At 55.8% G+C, this 20,509-nt stretch overlaps 6 protein-coding genes across 6 annotated transcripts; 4 read left to right on the forward strand and 2 right to left on the reverse strand.

Annotated features, from left to right (window-relative positions):
• Nucleotides 1-2,084: 2,084 nt before the first annotated feature.
• CDEST_02870 (Putative Heat shock protein DnaJ, cysteine-rich) lies at nucleotides 2,085-4,414 on the forward strand. Its single transcript, XM_062919029.1, has 5 exons — nucleotides 2,085-2,263; nucleotides 2,487-2,601; nucleotides 2,661-2,730; nucleotides 2,786-3,616; nucleotides 3,672-4,414. Exons 2-5 carry the CDS (start codon nucleotides 2,566-2,568, stop codon nucleotides 3,992-3,994), a joined length of 1,260 nt encoding a protein of 419 aa, XP_062775080.1. The 5' UTR covers nucleotides 2,085-2,263; nucleotides 2,487-2,565; the 3' UTR covers nucleotides 3,995-4,414.
• An 11-nt stretch (nucleotides 4,415-4,425) lies between these two features.
• On the reverse strand, nucleotides 4,426-6,443 carry CDEST_02871 (Putative WD40/YVTN repeat-like-containing domain superfamily). The gene is made up of 3 exons (XM_062919030.1): nucleotides 5,709-6,443; nucleotides 4,959-5,651; nucleotides 4,426-4,902 (listed from the first exon to the last, which is right to left on the reverse strand). The coding sequence occupies exons 1-3, from the start codon at nucleotides 6,287-6,289 to the stop codon at nucleotides 4,488-4,490; spliced, it is 1,689 nt and encodes a 562-aa protein (XP_062775081.1). The 5' UTR covers nucleotides 6,290-6,443; the 3' UTR covers nucleotides 4,426-4,487.
• A 164-nt stretch (nucleotides 6,444-6,607) lies between these two features.
• Nucleotides 6,608-7,925, forward strand: CDEST_02872 (Putative large ribosomal subunit protein uL10). The gene is made up of 3 exons (XM_062919031.1): nucleotides 6,608-6,933; nucleotides 7,019-7,779; nucleotides 7,830-7,925. Exons 1-3 carry the CDS (start codon nucleotides 6,760-6,762, stop codon nucleotides 7,834-7,836), a joined length of 942 nt encoding a protein of 313 aa, XP_062775082.1. The 5' UTR covers nucleotides 6,608-6,759; the 3' UTR covers nucleotides 7,837-7,925.
• Nucleotides 7,926-8,163: 238 nt separating this feature from the next.
• Nucleotides 8,164-11,670, reverse strand: CDEST_02873 (Putative DNA mismatch repair protein MutS, core). Its single transcript, XM_062919032.1, has 2 exons — nucleotides 10,996-11,670; nucleotides 8,164-10,889 (listed from the first exon to the last, which is right to left on the reverse strand). Exons 1-2 carry the CDS (start codon nucleotides 11,482-11,484, stop codon nucleotides 8,322-8,324), a joined length of 3,057 nt encoding a protein of 1,018 aa, XP_062775083.1. The 5' UTR covers nucleotides 11,485-11,670; the 3' UTR covers nucleotides 8,164-8,321.
• A 1,983-nt stretch (nucleotides 11,671-13,653) lies between these two features.
• Nucleotides 13,654-15,354, forward strand: CDEST_02874 (uncharacterized protein). The gene has a single exon (XM_062919033.1). It carries the CDS (start codon nucleotides 14,132-14,134, stop codon nucleotides 15,116-15,118), a length of 987 nt encoding a protein of 328 aa, XP_062775084.1. The 5' UTR covers nucleotides 13,654-14,131; the 3' UTR covers nucleotides 15,119-15,354.
• Nucleotides 15,355-17,040: 1,686 nt separating this feature from the next.
• Nucleotides 17,041-20,439, forward strand: CDEST_02875 (Putative glycoside hydrolase family 38 domain, galactose mutarotase-like domain superfamily; the record flags this gene model as incomplete). Its single annotated transcript, XM_062919034.1, has 4 exons — nucleotides 17,041-17,186; nucleotides 17,253-18,996; nucleotides 19,049-19,779; nucleotides 19,830-20,439. The coding sequence occupies 4 exons, from the start codon at nucleotides 17,041-17,043 to the stop codon at nucleotides 20,437-20,439; spliced, it is 3,231 nt and encodes a 1,076-aa protein (XP_062775085.1).
• Between the last annotated feature and the right edge of the window lie 70 nt (nucleotides 20,440-20,509).

Here is a 20,509-nt window from a genome sequence, read left to right on the forward strand (position 1 = left end):
GACAACAGCAACGGTTATCAAAGACGGCCTGCTGTAGACTACACCTTCTCTATCACGAGTCCTACGGGTGATTTGCGTCGCGGCTAGGCATACATGCTTTCTATGTCCGTTGGTTGCTGGTTGTCGGATTGCTCTTAAAGCAATTTACGGGACAGAGAAGGCATCCCTGCACCTACACGTACGGAGACATGCTAATGCAAAAGTTGCTGTGGGTTCTTAACTCGGATTGACAAGGTGACAGCCATGATGACATAGCCGCTTTCCTAATCCAAGGACCAACTTTGTGAGTTTAAAATCAATGGCGCTCTCCTTTACCTACCTATTGCATAGCAGGGTATAGGTTTGACTACGATAGCCACAATCCCTCGAATTGGTCTCACGGCAGCGTCCTGAGTCGAGCGGGTCCTGGTTTATACCATACCTATTAAGAGTAGACACAGAGTATTTGACGTGTCTAAGCAAAGTGTTCTTGCGACGTCTAGGTGACCTAGAAACCCTCTCTAATCTAGAAAAAAACACACCGCACCTGCGAAGGAGTGAGAAAGCAGTCGAAGTCTGGACGTTGATACTTGGGAGCCTACCCATCTTGGTGTTAATCAGGCGCTGTAGAGTGACGTCTGATTCAGTCATCGAAACCCCATCAGAAGGGAGTCTGCTCTGGGGTTCGATGGTTCTCGAACTTTTTCGGTGCCCATCGAAACAGACGATATACCCAAAGAACCCAACCAAGAGCCGGGGTACCGGGCTCTTGAAACAGCTCCTCCAGTCGGTTACAGCAGACCCAAAGCATACTCCACGTTGAATTTCCGATTGTTTCTGACATAAGTAAGGCCCCCGTCCAAACAGGAACGGTCTGGGCATTAACGAGTACAGCAAACGCGCATATGCTGTTCCCTTCACCTGTACAGAAATCATGTAGTTATTGATGGTATAACCAAAAGTAACTTGGGATTTGTGGTGAGCCGTGCTCGGTTCTCCTGACCCCGAGTTGACGGTGGTTTGTATTTCGAGATAGATACTCTCGTTGTTTCCTCGGCGACAGCTCCCAAGCGCTGCGTGATATGTACTCGCGCCACGTTTTCCTGAGATCACGGACACCTGCGGGATCGGCCTGTCCGATGATAGAACTGTACACGCACGCACGACTCAGCGATACTGAGAACCCTGGCAACATCCCTGAGCCCGCAGACCCCTAAAACAAGCTTCCTGAGTGCAGGTTGCAGGATAACGTGCTGAAGTTGGAGCAATGTAAATGAAAACTAAAAATGAAAAATGGAACATTGTTGGCAAGATCGCTGTCCTGATCTTGTGAGAATGCATGTGCACTTACAGATATGTTGGGTGACCTTCAGCCACCTGATTGATAAGCCTCCTTGAAACAGACGAGCAGAAACATGTGTTCGTTTGATGGGCTATGGTAAGAGGAAAGCTTTTACAGGAGTTCAGAGAATGGCGAAAGGATCGAGCTGATGGAGTACCACTGGCTCATTCGTTCATTGTTCTTGTAGCATAGTTGTCTACCTGGAGCTATCGCCGACCCGGGGCAAAGTCCGTGGACGAAGGGGTCATTGCGGGCGATTACGCTCCAGCAGGATGACGATGACGGATGAAAAATCCACTACGAGGCTCCGCTTAGCTGAGATTCTCCTTTGGATGGTGGGGAAGAAGCTGCGGGAAATTGTTAAGGGGGTACTTGAGCCGGACGTCGGATGCATGGGATGTGAATAGGCTTCGGGGCGGGCAATCAGGCTGGAATTTGACGAATTGCGGCACGAATTGCGGTGGGCAGCCCCTGGATACTGACAAACAGCATTCTTAAAGGCTGGGCGGATCAGGGTCCAAAGACCCTTCGGACCGGAGCTGGAGGAACACTGCAGGTATTGCATCATCAGCACCGCCACTGTGGCTGAAAAGAATTCCATCCTCTTCCATCGAATTCAACCTGGGGCCATTTTGGTACTGGAAATGCGCAAGGCGACCCGCCTTTGCAGCCTGCTTTGCCTGCTTTCTCCCTTTATTGTGAAAAATCCAGCGTCCCAATGTCCCGTCCTTAGCGCCGTCAGTTCCATTCAGCCCAAGGTACATTTCCAGCGTACTTCCCCCGCTAGGAACTTTAGCCATCAATAACTTCCTCGCCAGCCCGGCTAACTCCTCCCTGACCTTTTTCACATCTCTTTTCCCCTCGCAACAACCGACATCTATTCTCGTTTACGTACACCAGATACCCAGTCGCGCAATCGTCTCTGTCGGCCCTTTTTCAAGAGTAAGTAGATTACTCGTCACTGTCACTGTCTCCCGGCGCAACCCGAATCACTCTCACCTATGTGACGGTTTGGCGCGCTCAGCCTTACGGTCTTTGAGGCTCGTCCCTTTCATCTCCCAACCGTTTTTCTTGTATTCGAGATCTTGCGAGTGCGAGCGAGAGGCCACGATGCCCTCCCAAAACCTTTTCTGATCCATTTGGCTGACCGACTCCGACTTCGCAGGCCCCTCCATAGACCCCTACTCCAAACTACTACACAAGTACCACGTCCTTAGACAGGGATCACTGTTTTTCCCGACAACATGGTTAAGGAAACCAAGCTCTACGACACCCTCGGCGTAGGTTTCCCAGCCAAGCACCTGAGTTGAAGAAAATGGGGTATTGACACGGAATATAGGTCGCGCCGACGGCGACTGAGCAGGAACTGAAGAAGGCGTACAAGACAAATGCTCTCAAGTACCACCCTGGTATGTACCGACGGATCGGCCGCCCTGACGGTACTTGCTGACCACAATCCAACAGACAAGAACGCCCACAACCCCGAGGCGGAAGAAAAGTTCAAGGAAATTTCCCATGCTTACGAAATCCTTTCCGATTCCCAGAAGCGCACAGTCTACGACCAATATGGCGAGGCTGGCCTTGAGGGTGGCGCTGGCGGCGGTGGAGGCATGGCTGCCGAGGATTTGTTCGCTCAGTTCTTCGGCTCCGGCAGCTTCGGCGGTGGCCTTGGTGGAATGTTCGGTGGCGGCATGCCCAACCGTGGCCCCCCCAAAGCCCGCACGATTCACCACACCCATAAGGTCTCCCTTGAGGACGTCTACCGTGGAAAGATCTCCAAACTGGCTCTACAGCGCTCCATCATCTGCCCCAAGTGTGAGGGTCGCGGTGGAAAGGAAGGCGCCGTTAAGCGTTGTGGCGGTTGCGACGGCCATGGTATGAAGACCATGATGAGACAGATGGGCCCCATGATCCAACGATTCCAGACAGTCTGCCCCGACTGCAACGGAGAGGGAGAGACGATCAAGGACAAGGACCGTTGCAAGCAGTGCAACGGTAAGAAGACCATTGTCGACCGCAAGGTTCTCCACGTTCACGTCGACCGTGGTGTTAGAAGCGGCACCAAGGTTGAATTCCGCGGCGAGGGTGACCAGGCCCCTGGCATCCAGGCCGGTGACGTCGTTTTCGAGATCGAGCAGAAGCCCCACCCCCGCTTCACCCGCAAGGAGGACGACCTTCTTTACCAGTGCGAGATCGAGCTGGTGACTGCTCTGGCTGGTGGAACCATTTTCATTGAGCATCTTGACGAGAGGTGGCTCAGCATCGAGATTCTTCCCGGCGAAGCTATCGCACCTGGTATGTTGATTCCCTGACCAGTATGTCATCTTCGATGCCGACTAACCTCTTCCAGACGCCGTTAAGATGGTTCGTGGCCAGGGTATGCCCTCCCCCAGACACCACGACTTCGGAAACCTTTACATCCAGTTCAACGTCAAGTTCCCTGAGAAGGGTTGGACAGAGGACCCTGCCGCCTTTGAGGCTCTCCAGAAGCTACTCCCGGCTCCCTCGCTCCAGACCGTGCCTCCCCCTGAGGCTATGACTGAACCTGCCGATCTCGAGGACCTTGACAACACCTCCCAGGCTAAGGTCTTTGGTGGTGCCGGCGGGTCCATGGACGAGGACGATGAGGACGGTCACCCCGGTGCCGAGCGCGTGCAGTGCGCCTCCCAGTAAACGACGTGTTTCAGTGTTATTTGACGATACGAGCATATTTGGCGTGGTGGGGAGACGGCGTGGGTCGAGACACTTCTTTTCACATCTGTTACCAAGAACAGAAATGCATATTTCCCAGTTACGAAAGGATGGAAACGGCTGCATGGGAATGGTAAAGGGGTCCTGCCGTTCGGAGGCCGCCCGCACGATGGCGGCAACCGACGGGCTGCGACACCTCGTCTAGACGCGCGCCGAGTCGGGTTCGTCGAGAATGGAGGCTGGTTACAAATGGGCCAGCAGAGTAACAGGGAAATCTGGTCCAGCGGTTGCGTTCTTAAAACATTACTTGGCTTCTTTCGCTCGACGGACATTCGAGACTTGGTAGGAAGGCGTTCACGGTCATAGAGAGAGAGGATAATCCGCTGAATCGATTTGATGATGACTGTATCTTCTTCGCGCACATAAGGATCGACCGGTATTGTGACTCGCAACTTGGGCCTGTTCTTTACTCAAACTACGACGCCTCCTCCTGCGTTAGCTCCCGTTCCTGGGTGCCCCCCTCTTGCGGTCGCTGTTCTTCCCGTTCCGCCTCTTCGTCTTGGTCGTCGTCGCCTCGTTTGCGCAGGTCTTCGGTGTTATACAGAAGTTTCCGCACTTGCTCATGGGGCATGTCGAACTCGCCTTCATTCACATCGGTGTCCTGAATTCCAAGGTCCTGTGACGAGAATGCGGCGCCAGTCCATCTGAACGAGACAATGCCGTTGGGCGCGTCGTCGTTATCCGCCGGGTCGATGGTCACCAGTATGTTCGTAACGGCGCTACCGCTGGCAACCGGCGCCACATGAAGTGGGTTTCCGGGGGTGGAAATGGTTTGGACATGGCCCAGGGTATTGTCCTCCGAGAAACGGAGGACGAATATGGCAGATACGCTGAGTTTTGAGATTAACCTTCGTTGGCATCGCTGAGCCGGACATTTCACACATACCTTTCGCATACCGCCAGGACCACGGGTACCTGCCGGCCGTTGGCCATGACCGTGACGGAGAGGAGTTGGGAGATGGCAAGCTTAGTAGCGTCCTTCTCCACCTGCTGGACCTGCTCCAAGAGGCCAAATTTGGACAAGACCCTCCCGGCCTCCCAGTCCCATACGAAAAGCTCGCTGTCCCCGCCTCCCGAGACCAAGACGTCCTGACTCGGAAGCGTGAGGGCACTGACGAAGTTGGCGTGACCGAGGCAGAAGCCCTCGATGACGTGCGCGTGCGGCATGAAGCGTGAGACGCGGATGTGCTCATCGCGGTCCGCCGTGATGATGTACCGCCGGCTGCCCTTGGAGGCAAGCGTCAGGGCCGTAAGCATCGAGACATGGCCGATCTGGAGCGTATGCTCGAACGTCGGCTGGTCCTTGGGGGCGTCACGCTTCGACTTTTGCTGCTCGCGCAGCTGGCTTTGGAGCGCACGGAGATTGCTCTTGGAGTGCACTGTCAAGGGGTTGGCCTCCGGCTTGAAGGGCTTTGGGGCCGTCTCCGACGAGGCGGCATCAGGCTGGGTTGCGGAGTCCACTGCAGCAGCTTCCGAGGGGATCAAGGGCAGAGAGTAAACGTCGCCGAACTTGTCCGCGCTGAGGATAGTCTGGTTGTCCGGGCAGATGAGGACAGAGCAGGGCCGTTTGGGCATTTGTCTATAACGAAGTGTGTTAAGGGCTAGTGTACAAGACGGTGTAAGTCCAACAACGTACCTCTGGCTCAGCTCTGTTAGATTCCCCTTGCCGTCGTGCTCAAAAACCCACAGAGACTTATCGTGTCCCGAGATGGCCAGCAGGTGGCTCCCGTCGCTCGTGGTCGTCATGATGGTGATGACAGGGTAGTCTGGGACTCTTGCAAACGCGCCGCCACGATTGTTCTGCTGCTGCTGGCCATCTCTGTTGTTCCGTCTCATCTGCTTGTTGCCCTTTTTCCTGTCTCTCTTTTGGTGTTCGGGCATTGCGGGCTCACTGTCGATGACCATGCCATCGGCGTCCTTGGCTTGCTTGTCGGTCTCTCCCTTATCCTCCTCGGTGCTCTCAACCCTTTGACGCTTGGCAGGAGGGCCGTCCTCATTGCCGACCGGGGATGAGGGTGTAGGTGCACCTGAGCTCGCATCAACCTCAATCTTTGAGACAGAGACCGAGGCGGCGGCGGCATGCACCTTTTCAACGTCGGGGTGCTTCCATGTTGAGAGGTGAGAGCCATCATCCAGGCTGAAGGAGTGAATCTTCCCACCCCGGGCGGCGAAGACAACGTTGCCAGACGGTTCCAGACAGTTGTAGGGGACTTTCATGGTGAGATTAGGGGTTGTCCCGGCTCAATTGGGTTGAGTACTTTTGTGGTTGTCTGTACAACTTGGACTGAGGTCAAGTAGAACTTTCACTCCTGGACTCATCAGCAATCAGCACCTCTACTCCTACAGCCGGCCCCACCATTGAGACGAGAAAAAAAAGTTACATGCAGCATGTATCTCTTCCTCTAAGCTCGGGCCACCGTGTAGGTACCTGGGCGCTGCCCCGCGCTTGTCCCTTTTCGGACGAGGACCCAATCAGTTGCCCTAACAGGACAGCGCCTGGGCCTGGCAGGAGCACACAGTCGCAGGCGAGAGACGAATTTTCGGCTGGTGAAGCAAAAAGCTCGGTTTCGGGGGAGAGGTTCTTTTTTCTCTCCTACAACACATCAACTTTTGATACCCCAATCCTATCAAACAACACAAAAAAATTCATTTGCCCTTAAACAACCTGCCTTCATAAATAAGAAGATATGGGGGGCAAATCTGCGAACAAGGCCGGCTACTTCGACAAGCTCAAGGGCTTGCTCGAGGAGTACAAGTCCATCTTCATCGTCACCGTCGACAATGTCAGCTCTCAGCAGATGCACGAGATCAGACAGTCCCTCCGTGGACAGGGTGTCGTCTTGATGGGAAAGAACACCATGGTACGTTACCGATTCTGACTAGTCCCGGGCCCAGATGTGGCGCGACGCTTTTGAAATTGGCTGGAGTACTAATCATCCTTTACAGGTTCGCCGTGCCCTCAAGACCTTCATCCCCGACTCCCCCGAGTACGAGCGTCTCCTGCCCTTCGTTAAGGGCAACGTTGGTTTCGTCTTCACCAACGCCGACCTGAAGGATATCCGTGACAAGATCCTCGCCAACAAGGTCGCCGCCCCCGCCCGTGCTGGCGCCGTCGCTCCCTCCGATGTCTGGATTCCCGCTGGCAACACCGGCATGGAGCCCGGCAAGACTTCTTTCTTCCAGGCCCTCGGTGTCCCCACCAAGATTGCTCGTGGTACCATTGAAATCGTGTCGGACCTGAAGCTTGTTGAGGCCAACAACAAGGTCGGCCCCTCCGAGGCCACCCTCCTCAACATGCTCAACATCTCTCCCTTCACCTACGGCATGGGTATCGCTCAGGTCTACGACCAGGGCAACGCTTTCCCCGCCGATGTCCTCGACATCGGTGAGGAGCAGCTCCTCAAGGCCTTCAGCGGTGCTGTCACCACCATCGCCGCCCTCTCTCTGGCCATCAACTTCCCTACTCTGCCCTCCGTTATCCACTCCTTCTTCAACGGCTACAAGAACGTTCTCGCTATCGCCATCGAGACCGAGATCTCGTGGCCCGAGATTGAGGCTCTCAAGGACCGCATCGCCAACCCCGATGCCTACGCCGCTGCCGCTCCCGTTGCCGCTGCTGGTGGTGCTGCCGAGACCAAGGAGGAGGAGAAGGAGGCCGAGAAGTCCGACGAGGAGTCTGATGAGGATGGCGGCTTCGGCGGTCTCTTGTATGTTCCCCTCAACTCATTCTGCTCTCACATGCTAACAAGATATTCAGCGACTAAATTTGACGGGAAATCGGTGATGTTGCGGCTACTATCTGGGCTACGAACAGGTTTACGACGAACGTGGATCTTTAAGGCTTCATAGATGGGTTGCCGGTCAATCAAGCACATCGCATTTGACGGCGAAAACAAATTGGTTCATGAACCCCTCTTGGTGATGTGACATGCTTCTGAGCATTCACTGTCCAACATGGAAAAGGTTAGTTATCCTCGCTTTCTTCGTACTCTACTTCCCAACCCTGCTTCCGATGATTATATAAACGTTCAAGAGCTTTTTAACCCTGATCTACTTGATGACACACACATTATCGTATGAGGGAGCATTTCATTTTATGTTTTTGCCGTAGCATCACCTATCTTTTCCTGTTGGGTATCACGGCTAATATAAAGAAGTTAACAGGCCTCTATCCATATGCTCCCATATCGTCCCGTGACTATGCCCGGCCGCTTTGCGGTTGTATGCCTCGAGTGATGGCTAGCTAGAACTAAAATTGAACACCAAGGACTTTTTGCGCAACACGTATTGCTGGTCCTGGCAGATTTGCCAACTTTGCGACCTTGAGTGCATGGCTCTGTCGATTGACCCCCTTGCGCAATTTGTGAACATAGACGAAACCACCATCATCGTCTTCATCCACGTCCGTACAGTACATGTCCACGACTCCACTGTAGTCACCGGCCAACCCATCGGCGATGGCCAGGTCCGCCACCCGGTGAAAATGCGTCGCAAATAGTGTCCTGCACTGGTTGACGGTGACCAGGTGATGCAGACAGGCGTACGCGACGGCTGTGCCGTCCTCGGGCGTCGTGCCCCGGCCAATCTCGTCCATGATGACGAATGACCGCGGCGTTGCGCCGCGCAGGATCTGCGCCGTCTCCATCATCTCCACCATGAACGTGCTCTGGTCGCGGTACAGGTTGTCGGCGGACCCGACCCGGCTGAAGATGGCGTCGACGACGCCCATCTCGGCGTAGTCGGCGGGCACGTAGCAGCCGACCTGCGCGAGGATCGTGATGAGGGCGTTCTGACGCAAGAAAGTGCTCTTGCCCGCCATATTGGGCCCCGTGATTAGCCACAGCCTTCCGGCGGGGCTCCCGCTGCCGCCAACAAGGCAGTCGTTGCGGACGAAGTTGCGCCCTTGCTCGTGGAGGCCGCCCTCGACCGTCGGGTGCCGGCCCCCAATGATGGTATGCGCGGTTGAGTTGTTGAGGAGGGGCCGGGTGAGCCCTTGCTCGACGGCGAGCGTGGCGAAGGAGGTGGTGACGTCGAGCTCATCGAGGACGGCGGCGTTGCGGCGCAGCTTGACGAGGTTCAGCACGACGGCGGCGCGGAGGGCATGGAAGACTCGCTGCTCCTCAGTGCGGACGCTGTGGCGGGCGTGCTCGAGCTGCTGGCCGAGGCGCGTCCACTGCGGGTCGTGGAAGGAACTCGTCGACTTGCTGGAACTGAGGGCTCTGATGCCGGACGAGATGGAGCGCGCGTCTTTGCCCCTGATGTGGCAGAAGTGGCCGAGGGCCGGGCTCCAGCGGAGGGTGAGGGAGGTCGCGCCGTGCTCGTCGCGGAGGGTCTGCACGAGATTCTCCTTCTCGGCGTGCAGAGCGGCGAGGTCGGCATGGAGCTGCCGGAGGACCGGGCTGGCACTGGGCTTCATGATCCAGGTCTCGTTGTCGTCGGCGTACGCCTCCCGGACCGACGTGGGACGCCTCTTCTTCGCGGCGCCCTTGGGGAGCACGGCGGCGTCGTCTTGTGTGCCCTGATTGCTGACGATCTCCTGGGCTAGGGCCATCATCTGCCCCGCCTCGCTCTCTTCCATCTCGTGCTGGTGGACGATGCCCTCCTCGTCGATGGCCTCCTTGATGCGACGCGCAAGCCTCAGGGGGCCCTTGAGGTCTAGCCGCGCCGTCATGTGCGCAAGGCAGCTGGATTCATCGGCGGCTTCTGCCAACAGCCGGCGGATGCTGTCGGTGGCATGGACGGTGCTAGCCAGGGCCACCAGGTCGTCCGGGTCCCCTCTTCCCATGGCAAACTTTTGGACAAGGCGTTGGGAATCATGGCTGCGGCGGAGTAGCAAGACGACGCCGTCGCGAAGGTCGGGATCCCCGACGAAGCGGGCGACGAGGTCCTGCCTGAGCTTGATCACGTCGAGCGATGTCGACGGGGCGCTGAGCCAATCGTTAAGGAGTCTGGCGCCGCTCCTAGTGACGGTCCGTCGGATCGCATGCAGAAGGCTACCCCTGAAGTTCCCATCGCGGATCGTCTGCTTGATCTCTAGTGAGCGCATGCTGCTCTTGTCTATGCTCATTGTCTGCACGTTCTCGTGCCGCATCGGCGGCTGCAGCTTCATGCTCAACCCCAGCAGCCGCTCCTTGACGTAGTGCAGCAGCAGGCTGCCAGCCAACACCTCGCCATCGGTGAAGGCACCGCGCGTCGCCTGAGGGACGTCGCTCTCGAGCATGGGGGCCCAGTCAGAGAGCTGCCTGATGTCACCAAATGAACTGTACGTGACCAGATGGCGGTCCTCGGCAAGGATGGAGGACAGGCCATGATCTGCCTGGGCTCGCATCTCGCTGTCGAGCACGACCTCCCTGGGGCATATCCTTGAGAGGATTGATGACAGCGCCGAGAGATCGGTGGCCTGGGTGTAGAATTGGCCGGTAGACAAGTCCAGCCACGCGAGCCCCAGAGGCAATGGTGGTTCGGCTGGAACACCAGTTGTCGGCGTCACGTTCCGGCCATCAGCGGCCAGATTGGACAACGGGTCTCTAGCTCCTCCTCCTGTTGCCACCCCGCTCAACCCCCCTCTTTCCTCGGACTGTGCCGTCGTCGCATGAACTGCCAGAACGTAGTTATTGGCATAGGGGTCCATGAAGTTCTCGTCAATCAGAGTTCCTGGCGTGATGATACGAGCAACTCTGCGGTCGTGCATCAGCCCACCAGACTTGACCTTCTCTGGCGCATTGTTGGGAAACTCCTCAGCAACGGCAACGTAGCGGTTCAGGTCCTGGACCAGGATCTTGAGGATTCGATCCAGCTGGAAGAAAGGAAAACCGGCCTAATAAAACACGTTCACACATCAGACCCAAAGAACGCGAGAACAGCGGCGCCAACGTAAAACCCGAGCGGACACGACGCCGAAGACGAGAAGAGACAGGGTTTACCATGGAGACCGGACCGGCGTTCGTCTTTTTCTGGGCGACCTTGAGGTTCAGCAGGGGGCCGTACTCCTCGGCGTGCTCAAAGTACAGCTCGTAGAAGCCACCAACACGCGTCAGGAGCACGCAGTTGTCGAACTTTTGCATGTTGCGGCGCGCTTGCAGCACGACGGTTGGATAGGCCGGGCCCTCCTCATCTTGCACGGGACGGGGGTCCAGCGACAGAACTCCTTGTGGTAGATCGTCGAGCTTCACCGTCGATTTGGTCTTTTTGCCCCTGGCAAAGACGGAGGCGTGCCAGCCGATCCTCTTCCTCCCGCGCGGCAGCGCGGCAGCCCCACCTTCATGGCCAAAGTTGGAACTGAAGTCGCGTCTCACCCCATCAATGCGGCGCAGGCGGAGGTGAAGTGCGGAGGTGGAATGGTATCGGGCGGTAGCTATTAAGGGGTAGACCAGATCATGATAGGCGAGTGCGGTGAGTGGCCGGGTCAACATGTGAGCATGTCATGAAGTGAGCTGTTTGGGCGTGACGTCAATGCTGAGTTTTGTTGCTGTTTTCCTTGCCGGGTTCGTGGTTGTGATGACAGGCGGAGAGCTGGATGATGAGATAGTGAGCCGGATGGATCAGTGGCAGCTTGGGGAATCATGCGAGGAGCAGTGTGGACATGATACATCGCGAGACTTTTCGGGACGATGCTCGAATCCGCCCGATGCAGGGCCCATTAGGGCATCTTATTACAGTAGGTACCTCACTCACTAAGGCACAGAAACGTACCTACCTAGGTAACTGATTACCAGTGGTCACACACAAACACTGAGGCTGCAGTGTTGCCAATTGCTTTGTGGGGCCGATGGCCCAGGCGCCCGGGACTGGTTCGCATCGTTGGACGAAAACCACAGAGCGAGGTCGCAGGTGGCATGGAATGGTATGGCTGAGATGGGAGGGATGGACGTGAGAAAAAGGAATGGCAAGTTGCGATCGGCGACAAAACTAGACAATGGCCTGCTTGGAGAAATGGGGTCGAAGATGCAATAGACCCAAGATGGCACCGAGCAGCGGACGACTGGAGCAACGGCAATTGACGCCAACCCGACAGCGAGCGTGATGAGCAAGCGAGCAATTTCGGCGATAGCTGAATCATCATTGCATCGCGGGCGGCGGAGGTGTCGCCAGCCGAGTGACGGACAAAGTAAGACAGGTACCGCCCGAGCGGAGAAGAAATCGGGGGTAAGGGAGAAAAGAAAGAGTCGGAAATAGGGGTCCTGGCTTCGGCTTCGTCCGGAGACCCGCTAGAAACAGCCAAGGTAAACGCCGTAGTGATTGCGAGAGAGAATCTCGGACAATTAGCGGCCTTTGGCCGGTTTGTTTGCTCAAGGGCAGCTGCTTTGCTGCTGTGCACCATCGTCTTAGGTACGAGAGGGTACAGGTCGCTAACGTCATTTCATTGGAACGGCCGTACGATGAGGGTCCGTCGTAGAGGCATGTCGTAGCCGAGAACCACAATCAAACGGATGCGCCAGCAAACACAAGATGGGGGAAATGGGGTTTGTGGATGACAATCTATGTCGATATGCTAGACCACGGAAGGTTCCGGCAGCGAGAAGAACGCCACGACCCCTCGCTGTCGGGCTGCAGCAGTCAAACTTTTGGGTCGCAGAAAATGGACGTCCGCAGCGCCTAGACAACCATTCGGAGGCAGTCAAATGCCCCAACTGTCAGTCTGTCAATAAGGCTGTTGCTGCAATGCATTGCCGTGCGGGCAAGGGTCGAATGATAAATCCGTCATGTTGAGATTGATAGGGCAGGGGGTCCACATCATAACGTAGCGTTCGTGGCCATATCGTGGCTCACTGGCCATTGGGATCAACAAGACGGCTGCATCCCTCCTTCCCAGACCTGGACGACGGCCAAGGGCTTGCAAGAAAGCGAACGAGGGTGGGATGGAGGCAACCAAAGAATGGGCAGACGGCAGAGGATGCCGCCACCCTGGAACACTCTTTCTCCAGTGGATGGCAGTACCCTGCGTCTTCTGTTCGGGGTAGCATCGCATTGTTCTGAAGCTTGGGTACACATGGCCGGGGGTGGCATGGTTGCGTGCGGTAGTGGGTGGAAAGACATGGGCTGTTTATTATTCGCGGGTGATGGATCGATGATTGAATCGCATGCTAGGGCCGGCGTGGGACCCAGAGGAACGGAGTTGAGAAAAGGTATGCTGCATCTGGAGTGTGGCTACCCAGACGGCCAGTCGCTGCCGGAAGACATCGTCTGATGCTGCGACGCATGGAAGACTGATTTGGTACCCTATGATGTCTCGGGTTAGACCAAGACTTTCTGGTTGGTAATCCGCCCGCAACAGTCGGGAACGGAACGGAAGAGAAAAAGAAGGGTCAGAAGAAAAAGAGACTTCGACAAATTCGCAGCTCACGGGACGGCCGTTGTAAGCGGACGTTGGAACAGGTTAGAGAAGTCGGTGAAAGTACCTGGTCCGCCCGCCCTACGGCATCGTGGTACATGGGGTACGTACCGGCCCAGACCCTAGAAGCACGGCGCGGTTGCTATTCGGCATCGGCCGATTTCGACTCCTCCTCAGCCCATTCCCGCTCCCTCTCCAAATTTATCGCCAGACCCTTGGCCCAAACATGGCAGCATGCGCCGTCATATCGCCCTCTGGATTTCAAATATCGTCCTGTAGATATATATCCTTTTCTCTGCGCCCCCGTCCCTCACCCCTCCTTTCCCACTGAACACCTGGTTTGATACGTCCATTTGCCCCCGTCTATCTGTCTCCAGCGGATCCCAACCGTCCCATACACGCCCTTATCTGTCCGATTTCACGGCCAACAACAACTACTACTACTGCAGCCGCTTCCCAACACATACACACCCACGCACACACACACCGACAACACCTGCTTGGTCCATCTCAACCTACTGTTACTACCGCGACTGTTAAAAGTGGGAAATCAGACACTTTTCCCTCCCAGTCCTCCTTCACCAGTTTGTATCATCTACCAACGAAGAAAGAAGGGGAGCACTCAAATATACGCAAGACGTCCACTACACACAGCGATCAAGCAAAACCATCATCACCCACGCAGCAATACACGGTATAGCAAAGTTGCTCACACCAAACCACCCTCTATGGCGGCGAATCTACCTACCTTCAACTTCAACCCTTTAGCCCCCGTCACGCCCCCGCCCGAGCATCTCACTTTCCGAAAACCCGCACTTCCTCTTTCGGCTCAACTGAAACGCAAGGCCGCTGAGGCCAACATCACCGACGACCATGTGACGACGACTAAGATGAAGAAAGAGGAATCGTCACAAAACACTCCGTTCATGGCGTCCATGGCCGCTCCGCCCAAGCCAATGTCGATTCCCAACGCCAGTGCAGCCGACCCGAACCAGCCACCCATGGACCCCCGATACATGGCCATGGTATCGCGTATCGCCGCCTACTACCAGCAACGCTGCCAAGCCATCTCCAACGCGCAGCAGCAGAAATGCCAGGCCTGGGCAAACATGCACAGGCAAAAGTGTCAAGAGATGATGCAGGCGGCCATGTTAGTGGTGGCGTGGTACATCCGCGACCGGATCCAGCGGAGGCGCCGGAGGCAAAAGCGGCAATTCCGGACGGGATTAAGAGCGCAGAGCACCCGGTCCCGCATTGCTAAAGGCGAGGGGGTCCGGCGATGGGTCATGAACGTGCCCGATGGTTTGTCATCGCCGCAGGTCCTGGGGCTCGACGGCCTCGCCGATCAAGAGGAGGCCCACTTCTCCATGGACAGGGAGGTGCCACCGGACAAGGACGCCAAGCTGTTCGAAATGGCCGACGGCATGATCAGGAGTCAGTACCGCAAGATCGAGGTGCCCATTCTCGGCGTGCTCGGCTTTGACGAGGACGAGAGTGAGAGCGAGAGCGAAGCCGATGACGATTTTGACCAGCCCATGGAAGACGAATTCGAGGATGGCGCGGTTGAGGAATACGATGAGGACGAGGACGAGGACGATTTGGACGTGGATGACGAATATGAGGACGAAGAACAAGAGACTGGGTCCGAGGTTGCCCACCGTGGCACCGGCACCGGCACGGGAAGCCGGGGCAAGGACTCTGGCTTGTCCTCTTAACGGGATTTTGGGACTCTGGCGTTATTATCTCATGATTTTTCTTTTTGCTCTTTCTTCCTCTTTGTGCGGCGTTCCGAGGCGGGGGCATGGACAACGATGTGATGATTGGATTGGTTACCCTGGGCGATCTACATACCTCACTTCCTGGCTGTTTTCCGAATGCAATGTACATAGAAATGTACATTCAGCACCATCGTGTCAATAGGTAACATGGCAAACAAACTTAACCCCTTTGCAAGAACCCATCTCATCCTGCAGACTGTTCCATGCTGTGGATCCATCAGGCAAAGGCGAGTGCGGATACCGATCGTTTTAAGCCGGGGCGGACGGCTTAAGCGAATAAGGACAAACCTTAATTGAGGATCGTAGGTATGTTGAGAAAATGTTTCCAACTAGCGTGTAAAGCGAACCATCTTCCTTGCTTACATTGCACCTCCATCCCCCTTGGACAGGTTCCTGGCCCCATTTGCGTCGGTTGCCTTTTCCCGATGCATCTAAGGGATGGGAAAGTACGACATGGAAGCGCCCCAGTCAACGATCGACTCGCTTGCAGTCTATGTGACAGGAACAAGTCATTGAGCTGCACTGCATGTTCTTCACAACCCCCCCGGAGATCCACCTCCCTCCTGGACCTCCTCCGTGCGGTCGACGGACCCCCGACATTTACACACTGTAATGTGCTCAGGTTAAAGTCCCACCCCCCGCGCTGCAACTCTACTGCATCCTGAGTACTGTATTTGTATTTGGTGTAACTACACTCGCTTACCGCATTCACGAGACCATATCCTCCCACATGGGTGTGTGACACTGCATTTTGCGGCCGAACAGCTGGCAATGCTGTGGTGGGCTCTTCATCAGTGTATGCCGCTTCCTGGATCGGCACTATCTGAGCTCAGTTGTAGGAGGAGCCGACTCGCAAACATAGCCTTCTTTCCCGGTGATGTTTGAAGCAGGCAAAGGTGGCATTTATGTGTCCTCGAGGCAGTTACGGGCATAATTGAGCCAAGCTGGTCAAGAACAGCAACAGCAACAATCGCCACAAAGCGACTTACACCCAGCTCTGGCTTCCCGCACCAACTGCCCATGTCCATATCCGACCACATCTCACAATGCAAGGCTTTGCTCCTCTGCAAGGTCCTCACATGTCCGGTCGTTGAAGTCTTCTCTCCGTTCCTTGTTGCCCATAATTCGCAAATCCTCATACCCTCATCTACCACATCCTGTACCGTATCCATACCGGCTGTTCAGGTGCAATCATCGAATCAGAGCTCTATTACCAAGCCTCGTCCTCGATCCTTAACGAACTATCATCGCCTTCCTGTCTCAGACTCTGGACACAGCATCAACAAAGTCGACAAGATGAGGTAAGATGGGCGTTCACAGTGGTCAATGATCCACCGAGCAATTCCCCGCCCGATCTTCCCTGGCGTCCCGGCTAATCAAGGGGGATCGCATGATGGCTGCGTCACCCTCCATCACACGCCCACCCCCCCTTTGCCCAACCTCCCCGCACTGCTCTGCTGCACCGACCTGTCCCCGCACGCTCCTACTGGCTCTGTTTCAGCGCCCGCCTATCTATACTGCAGGGGTGTTTCCGTGCTCTGCCATAACTCCCCCAAGAGCTTCGAGTCCGTCCCTGCTTTCAGACAAGCCCGAGATCAAAGCTGACGAGAACAACTCTCTTTGATAGTGACCACGACCCCGAAACTCTTAATCAGCATCTCAACGACGCCCTCCGAGCTTCCCAAGCTGTCGAGAAAGGCGACGGCTCATCTCCAAGACCCCTTCGGCTGACCCATCATCACATATCAGAGCTCCATCGTAATCGTCGGCTACACAACCGCTCAGCTCCACCCGGCACTCTCAATCAATTGAAACAGTCTGGACAGCAACTGCTCGATAGCCTGACAGGACAGTCCATTATGGGTGGCGGAAGAGAAATCAAGAGCAAGAGCTCATACCCGGCCCTCGCATCCCGGCCCGTCGGACAATGGATCTCCAATCTCTACAAGGATAGAATTAACCAATTCTACTCCCGAGGACAATGGGAGAAGCACAACCTCCTGGCGTGCGTCAACCCCCACCCATGTCCCGTAGCAAAACCCGGAGAACATGCCGCTAACTTGCATTGTAGTATGATGACTGAGGGCACCGCATCGGGCGAGCCTTATGTTAAATTGTCTGTCTGGGACGCGCCCGACACCACTCGCCCAACCTTTGACGACGCCGTCTCGCACGAATTCAAGAAGACTGAAGTCGGCGCCTGGTTTGGCCCGTCATGGTCCACCCACTGGTTCAAGGTTATTCTGACCGTTCCGGAAGAGCTGCGGGACAAGGACTTGCTTGAACTGCACTGGGATGCCAACAATGAGGGTCTCATCTGGACCGAAGACGGCAAGCCGCTCCAGGGCTTGACCGGCGGCGGCGAGCGAACCGAATGGATTCTACCCAAGGAGTTTCGGGACGGAAAAGAGCACACCGTTTACATTGAAATGGCCTGCAATGGCATGTTTGGAAACGCTGCCGGCGGAGACACGATCCAACCTCCGGACCCTAACAAGTACTTCCGCCTTGGCCAAGCCGAGATCGTTGCTGTCAACCCTGAGGCACGAGCACTCTACATTGATATTTGGATCATTGGCGATGCTGCGCGAGAGTTCCCTCAAGACTCTTGGGAGCAACACAAGGCTCTCAAAGTTGCTACCGACGTCATCGATGCATTTGAGCTCGGCAACAAGGACTCCATTCTGAAGTGTCGAAAAATCGCCCAGGAGTACCTGGGCCCGCACGTCGACTCGCACAAGGTATACAGCAACGACAAGGAGCCTCAAGTCTACGGCATCGGTCATTGTCATATCGACAGCTGCTGGCTCTGGCCCTGGGCTGAGACGAAGCGCAAGGTTGCTAGATCCTGGTCCAACCAGTGCGACTTGATGGACCGCTACCCCGAGCTGAATTTTGCCTGCTCGCAAGCCCAGCAATACAAGTGGCTGAAGGAGCTTTACCCCTATGCTTTCGACCGCGTCAAGACCAAGGTTAAGGAGGGCAGGTTCCACCCCATTGGTGGTAGCTGGGTCGAACATGACACCAACATGCCCAGTGGTGAATCTCTTGTTCGACAGTTCTTGTACGGCCAAAGATTTTTCGAAAGCAACTTCGGCGAGCGTTGCCAGACTTTCTGGCTCCCCGACACATTCGGATACTCGGCCCAGCTTCCCCAGCTCTGCCGTCTTGCTGGCATGAACCGCTTCCTTACCCAGAAGCTCAGCTGGAACAACATCAACAAATTCCCGCATACGACCTTCAACTGGGTTGCGCTTGATGGAAGCCAAGTCATCTGTCACATGCCCCCCTCAGAAACCTACACTGCCGAAGCCCACTTTGGCGACGTAAAGAGGAGTGTCAGCCAGCACAAGTCAATGGACCAAGACCACACCTCTTTGCTCGTATTTGGCAAGGGGGATGGCGGCGGAGGCCCTACCTGGCAGCACCTCGAGAAGCTTCGCAGATGCCGCGGTATATCCGATCAGGTAGGCATGTTGCCTAGAGTGCACATGGGTAACAGTGTCGACGACTTTTTCGACAAGCTCGAGCCGAAGGCTACAGAGTTCGTCACATGGTACGGCGAGCTCTACTTTGAGCTTCACCGCGGCACGTACACCACGCAGGCGAACAACAAGCTCAACAACCGCAAATCCGAGAGTCTGCTCAGGGAGGTTGAATGGCTCGCCACTATCGCGACGCTCAGCGACAGTGGCAAGAGCTACAAGTATCCCAAGAAGGAGATTGATGACATGTGGGAGGCCGTTCTGCTTTGTCAGTTTCACGACTGTTTGCCAGGCAGTTCCATTGAGATGTGCTACGATGATTCGGACGAGGTGAGCTGCAGACCACAGTTGTAGCGTTACTCATGCTGACGTACCTACCTAGCTCTACGACATGGTTTTCAAGACCGGCAATAAGATTCTCGAAGACATTCACGGCGTGCTGGGTACATCCACTATCACCAATGGCTACATCGCAGAGACTTTCGCGTTGAACACTCTCCCCTGGCATCGACGAGAGGTTGTCGAGATTTCGGACACGGAAGCTGGTGTTGCCTGTGGCGAGGGCCAGTTGTTGGCCATTCGCCCCTTCAAGATCTCAAAGGAGGAGCCGGCGGTAACTGTTGAGGAAGTTAGCGCTGGCGTATTTGTGCTGCAAAACGATCAGCTCCGCGTCAAGGTCGAGGACGGTGTCATCACTTCTCTCTATGACCGCGCTGCCGATCGCGAGGTCATTGAGAAGGGTGGCAAGGCCAACCAATATGTCATCTTCGACGACAAGCCGCTCTACTGGCAAGCTTGGGACGTTGAAGTCTACCACCTCGATACGAGACAGGAGCTTCGCTGTGGTAAGACGTCGATCTCGGAACAGAAGGCGCACCGCGTCAGCTTGACGACCGAGATCAAGGTCAGCGAGGAGAGCTCAATCAAGTCTACGATCACGCTTTCGGCAGCCTTGAAGGGGGTGCAGTCTTGGGTTGAATGCCACGCTGAAGTCGATTGGCATGAGTCTATGAAGTTTTTGAAGGTCGAGTTCCCCGTTGACGTCAGAAACACCGAGGCGTCTTACGAGACGGCGTATGGTCTCGTGAAGCGGCCCACTCACTACAACACAAGGCATGTCTCCTCATTCAGTTACAGAAGGAAAACCGCTAACAAAGTCACAGCTGGGACATGGCCAAGTTCGAAGTCTGCTGCCACCGTTTCGCCGATCTCTCCGAGCACAACTATGGCGTTTCCATCCTGAACGACAGCAAGTACGGGTTCGCAACCGTCGGCAACCTACAGCGTCTTTCTCTCCTGCGATCGCCCAAGGCCCCTGACGCTCATGCTGACATGGGGACCCATCAAATTCGCTGGGCAATTTTCCCTCACGAGGGATCCTTGGGTTCCTCGACTGTCCGGGCAGCGTATGCCTTCAACAACCCTCTGAGACTCCTATCGGCGCCCAGCGCTGTACAGGCTTCTCTCAACAAGAGCCCTGTCAAGCTTACTGGAGATGGATCTCTCATTCTCGACACCGTGAAGCGTGGCGAAGACGATGAGGATGTGACTCGTGGCGAGCTTCCGAAGCGCAAGGGGCGCAACGTCATATTGCGTGTGTACGACAGTCTCGGCGGTCAGAGCAAGGGTGTAATCGAGACCACCTGGGACGTCAAGCGCGTTTTCAAGAGTAACCTGTTGGAGGATGACATTGAAGAAATCAAGATCGAGGGCGGGAAATTCCCGATTACGCTGCGACCCTTTGAGATTGCAACCTACCGCCTGGAGTTGTAGGACGCGGACCTGAGCGATTGTGGTCTTGACCACCGATGCGCCACGGATGAGGCCAAGGGTGACGAATTAG

The sequence above is a fragment of the Colletotrichum destructivum genome, chromosome 2 (genome assembly GCF_034447905.1).
Source record: "Colletotrichum destructivum chromosome 2, complete sequence".
In the NCBI taxonomy this organism is placed as follows: Eukaryota; Fungi; Ascomycota; class Sordariomycetes; order Glomerellales; family Glomerellaceae; genus Colletotrichum; species Colletotrichum destructivum.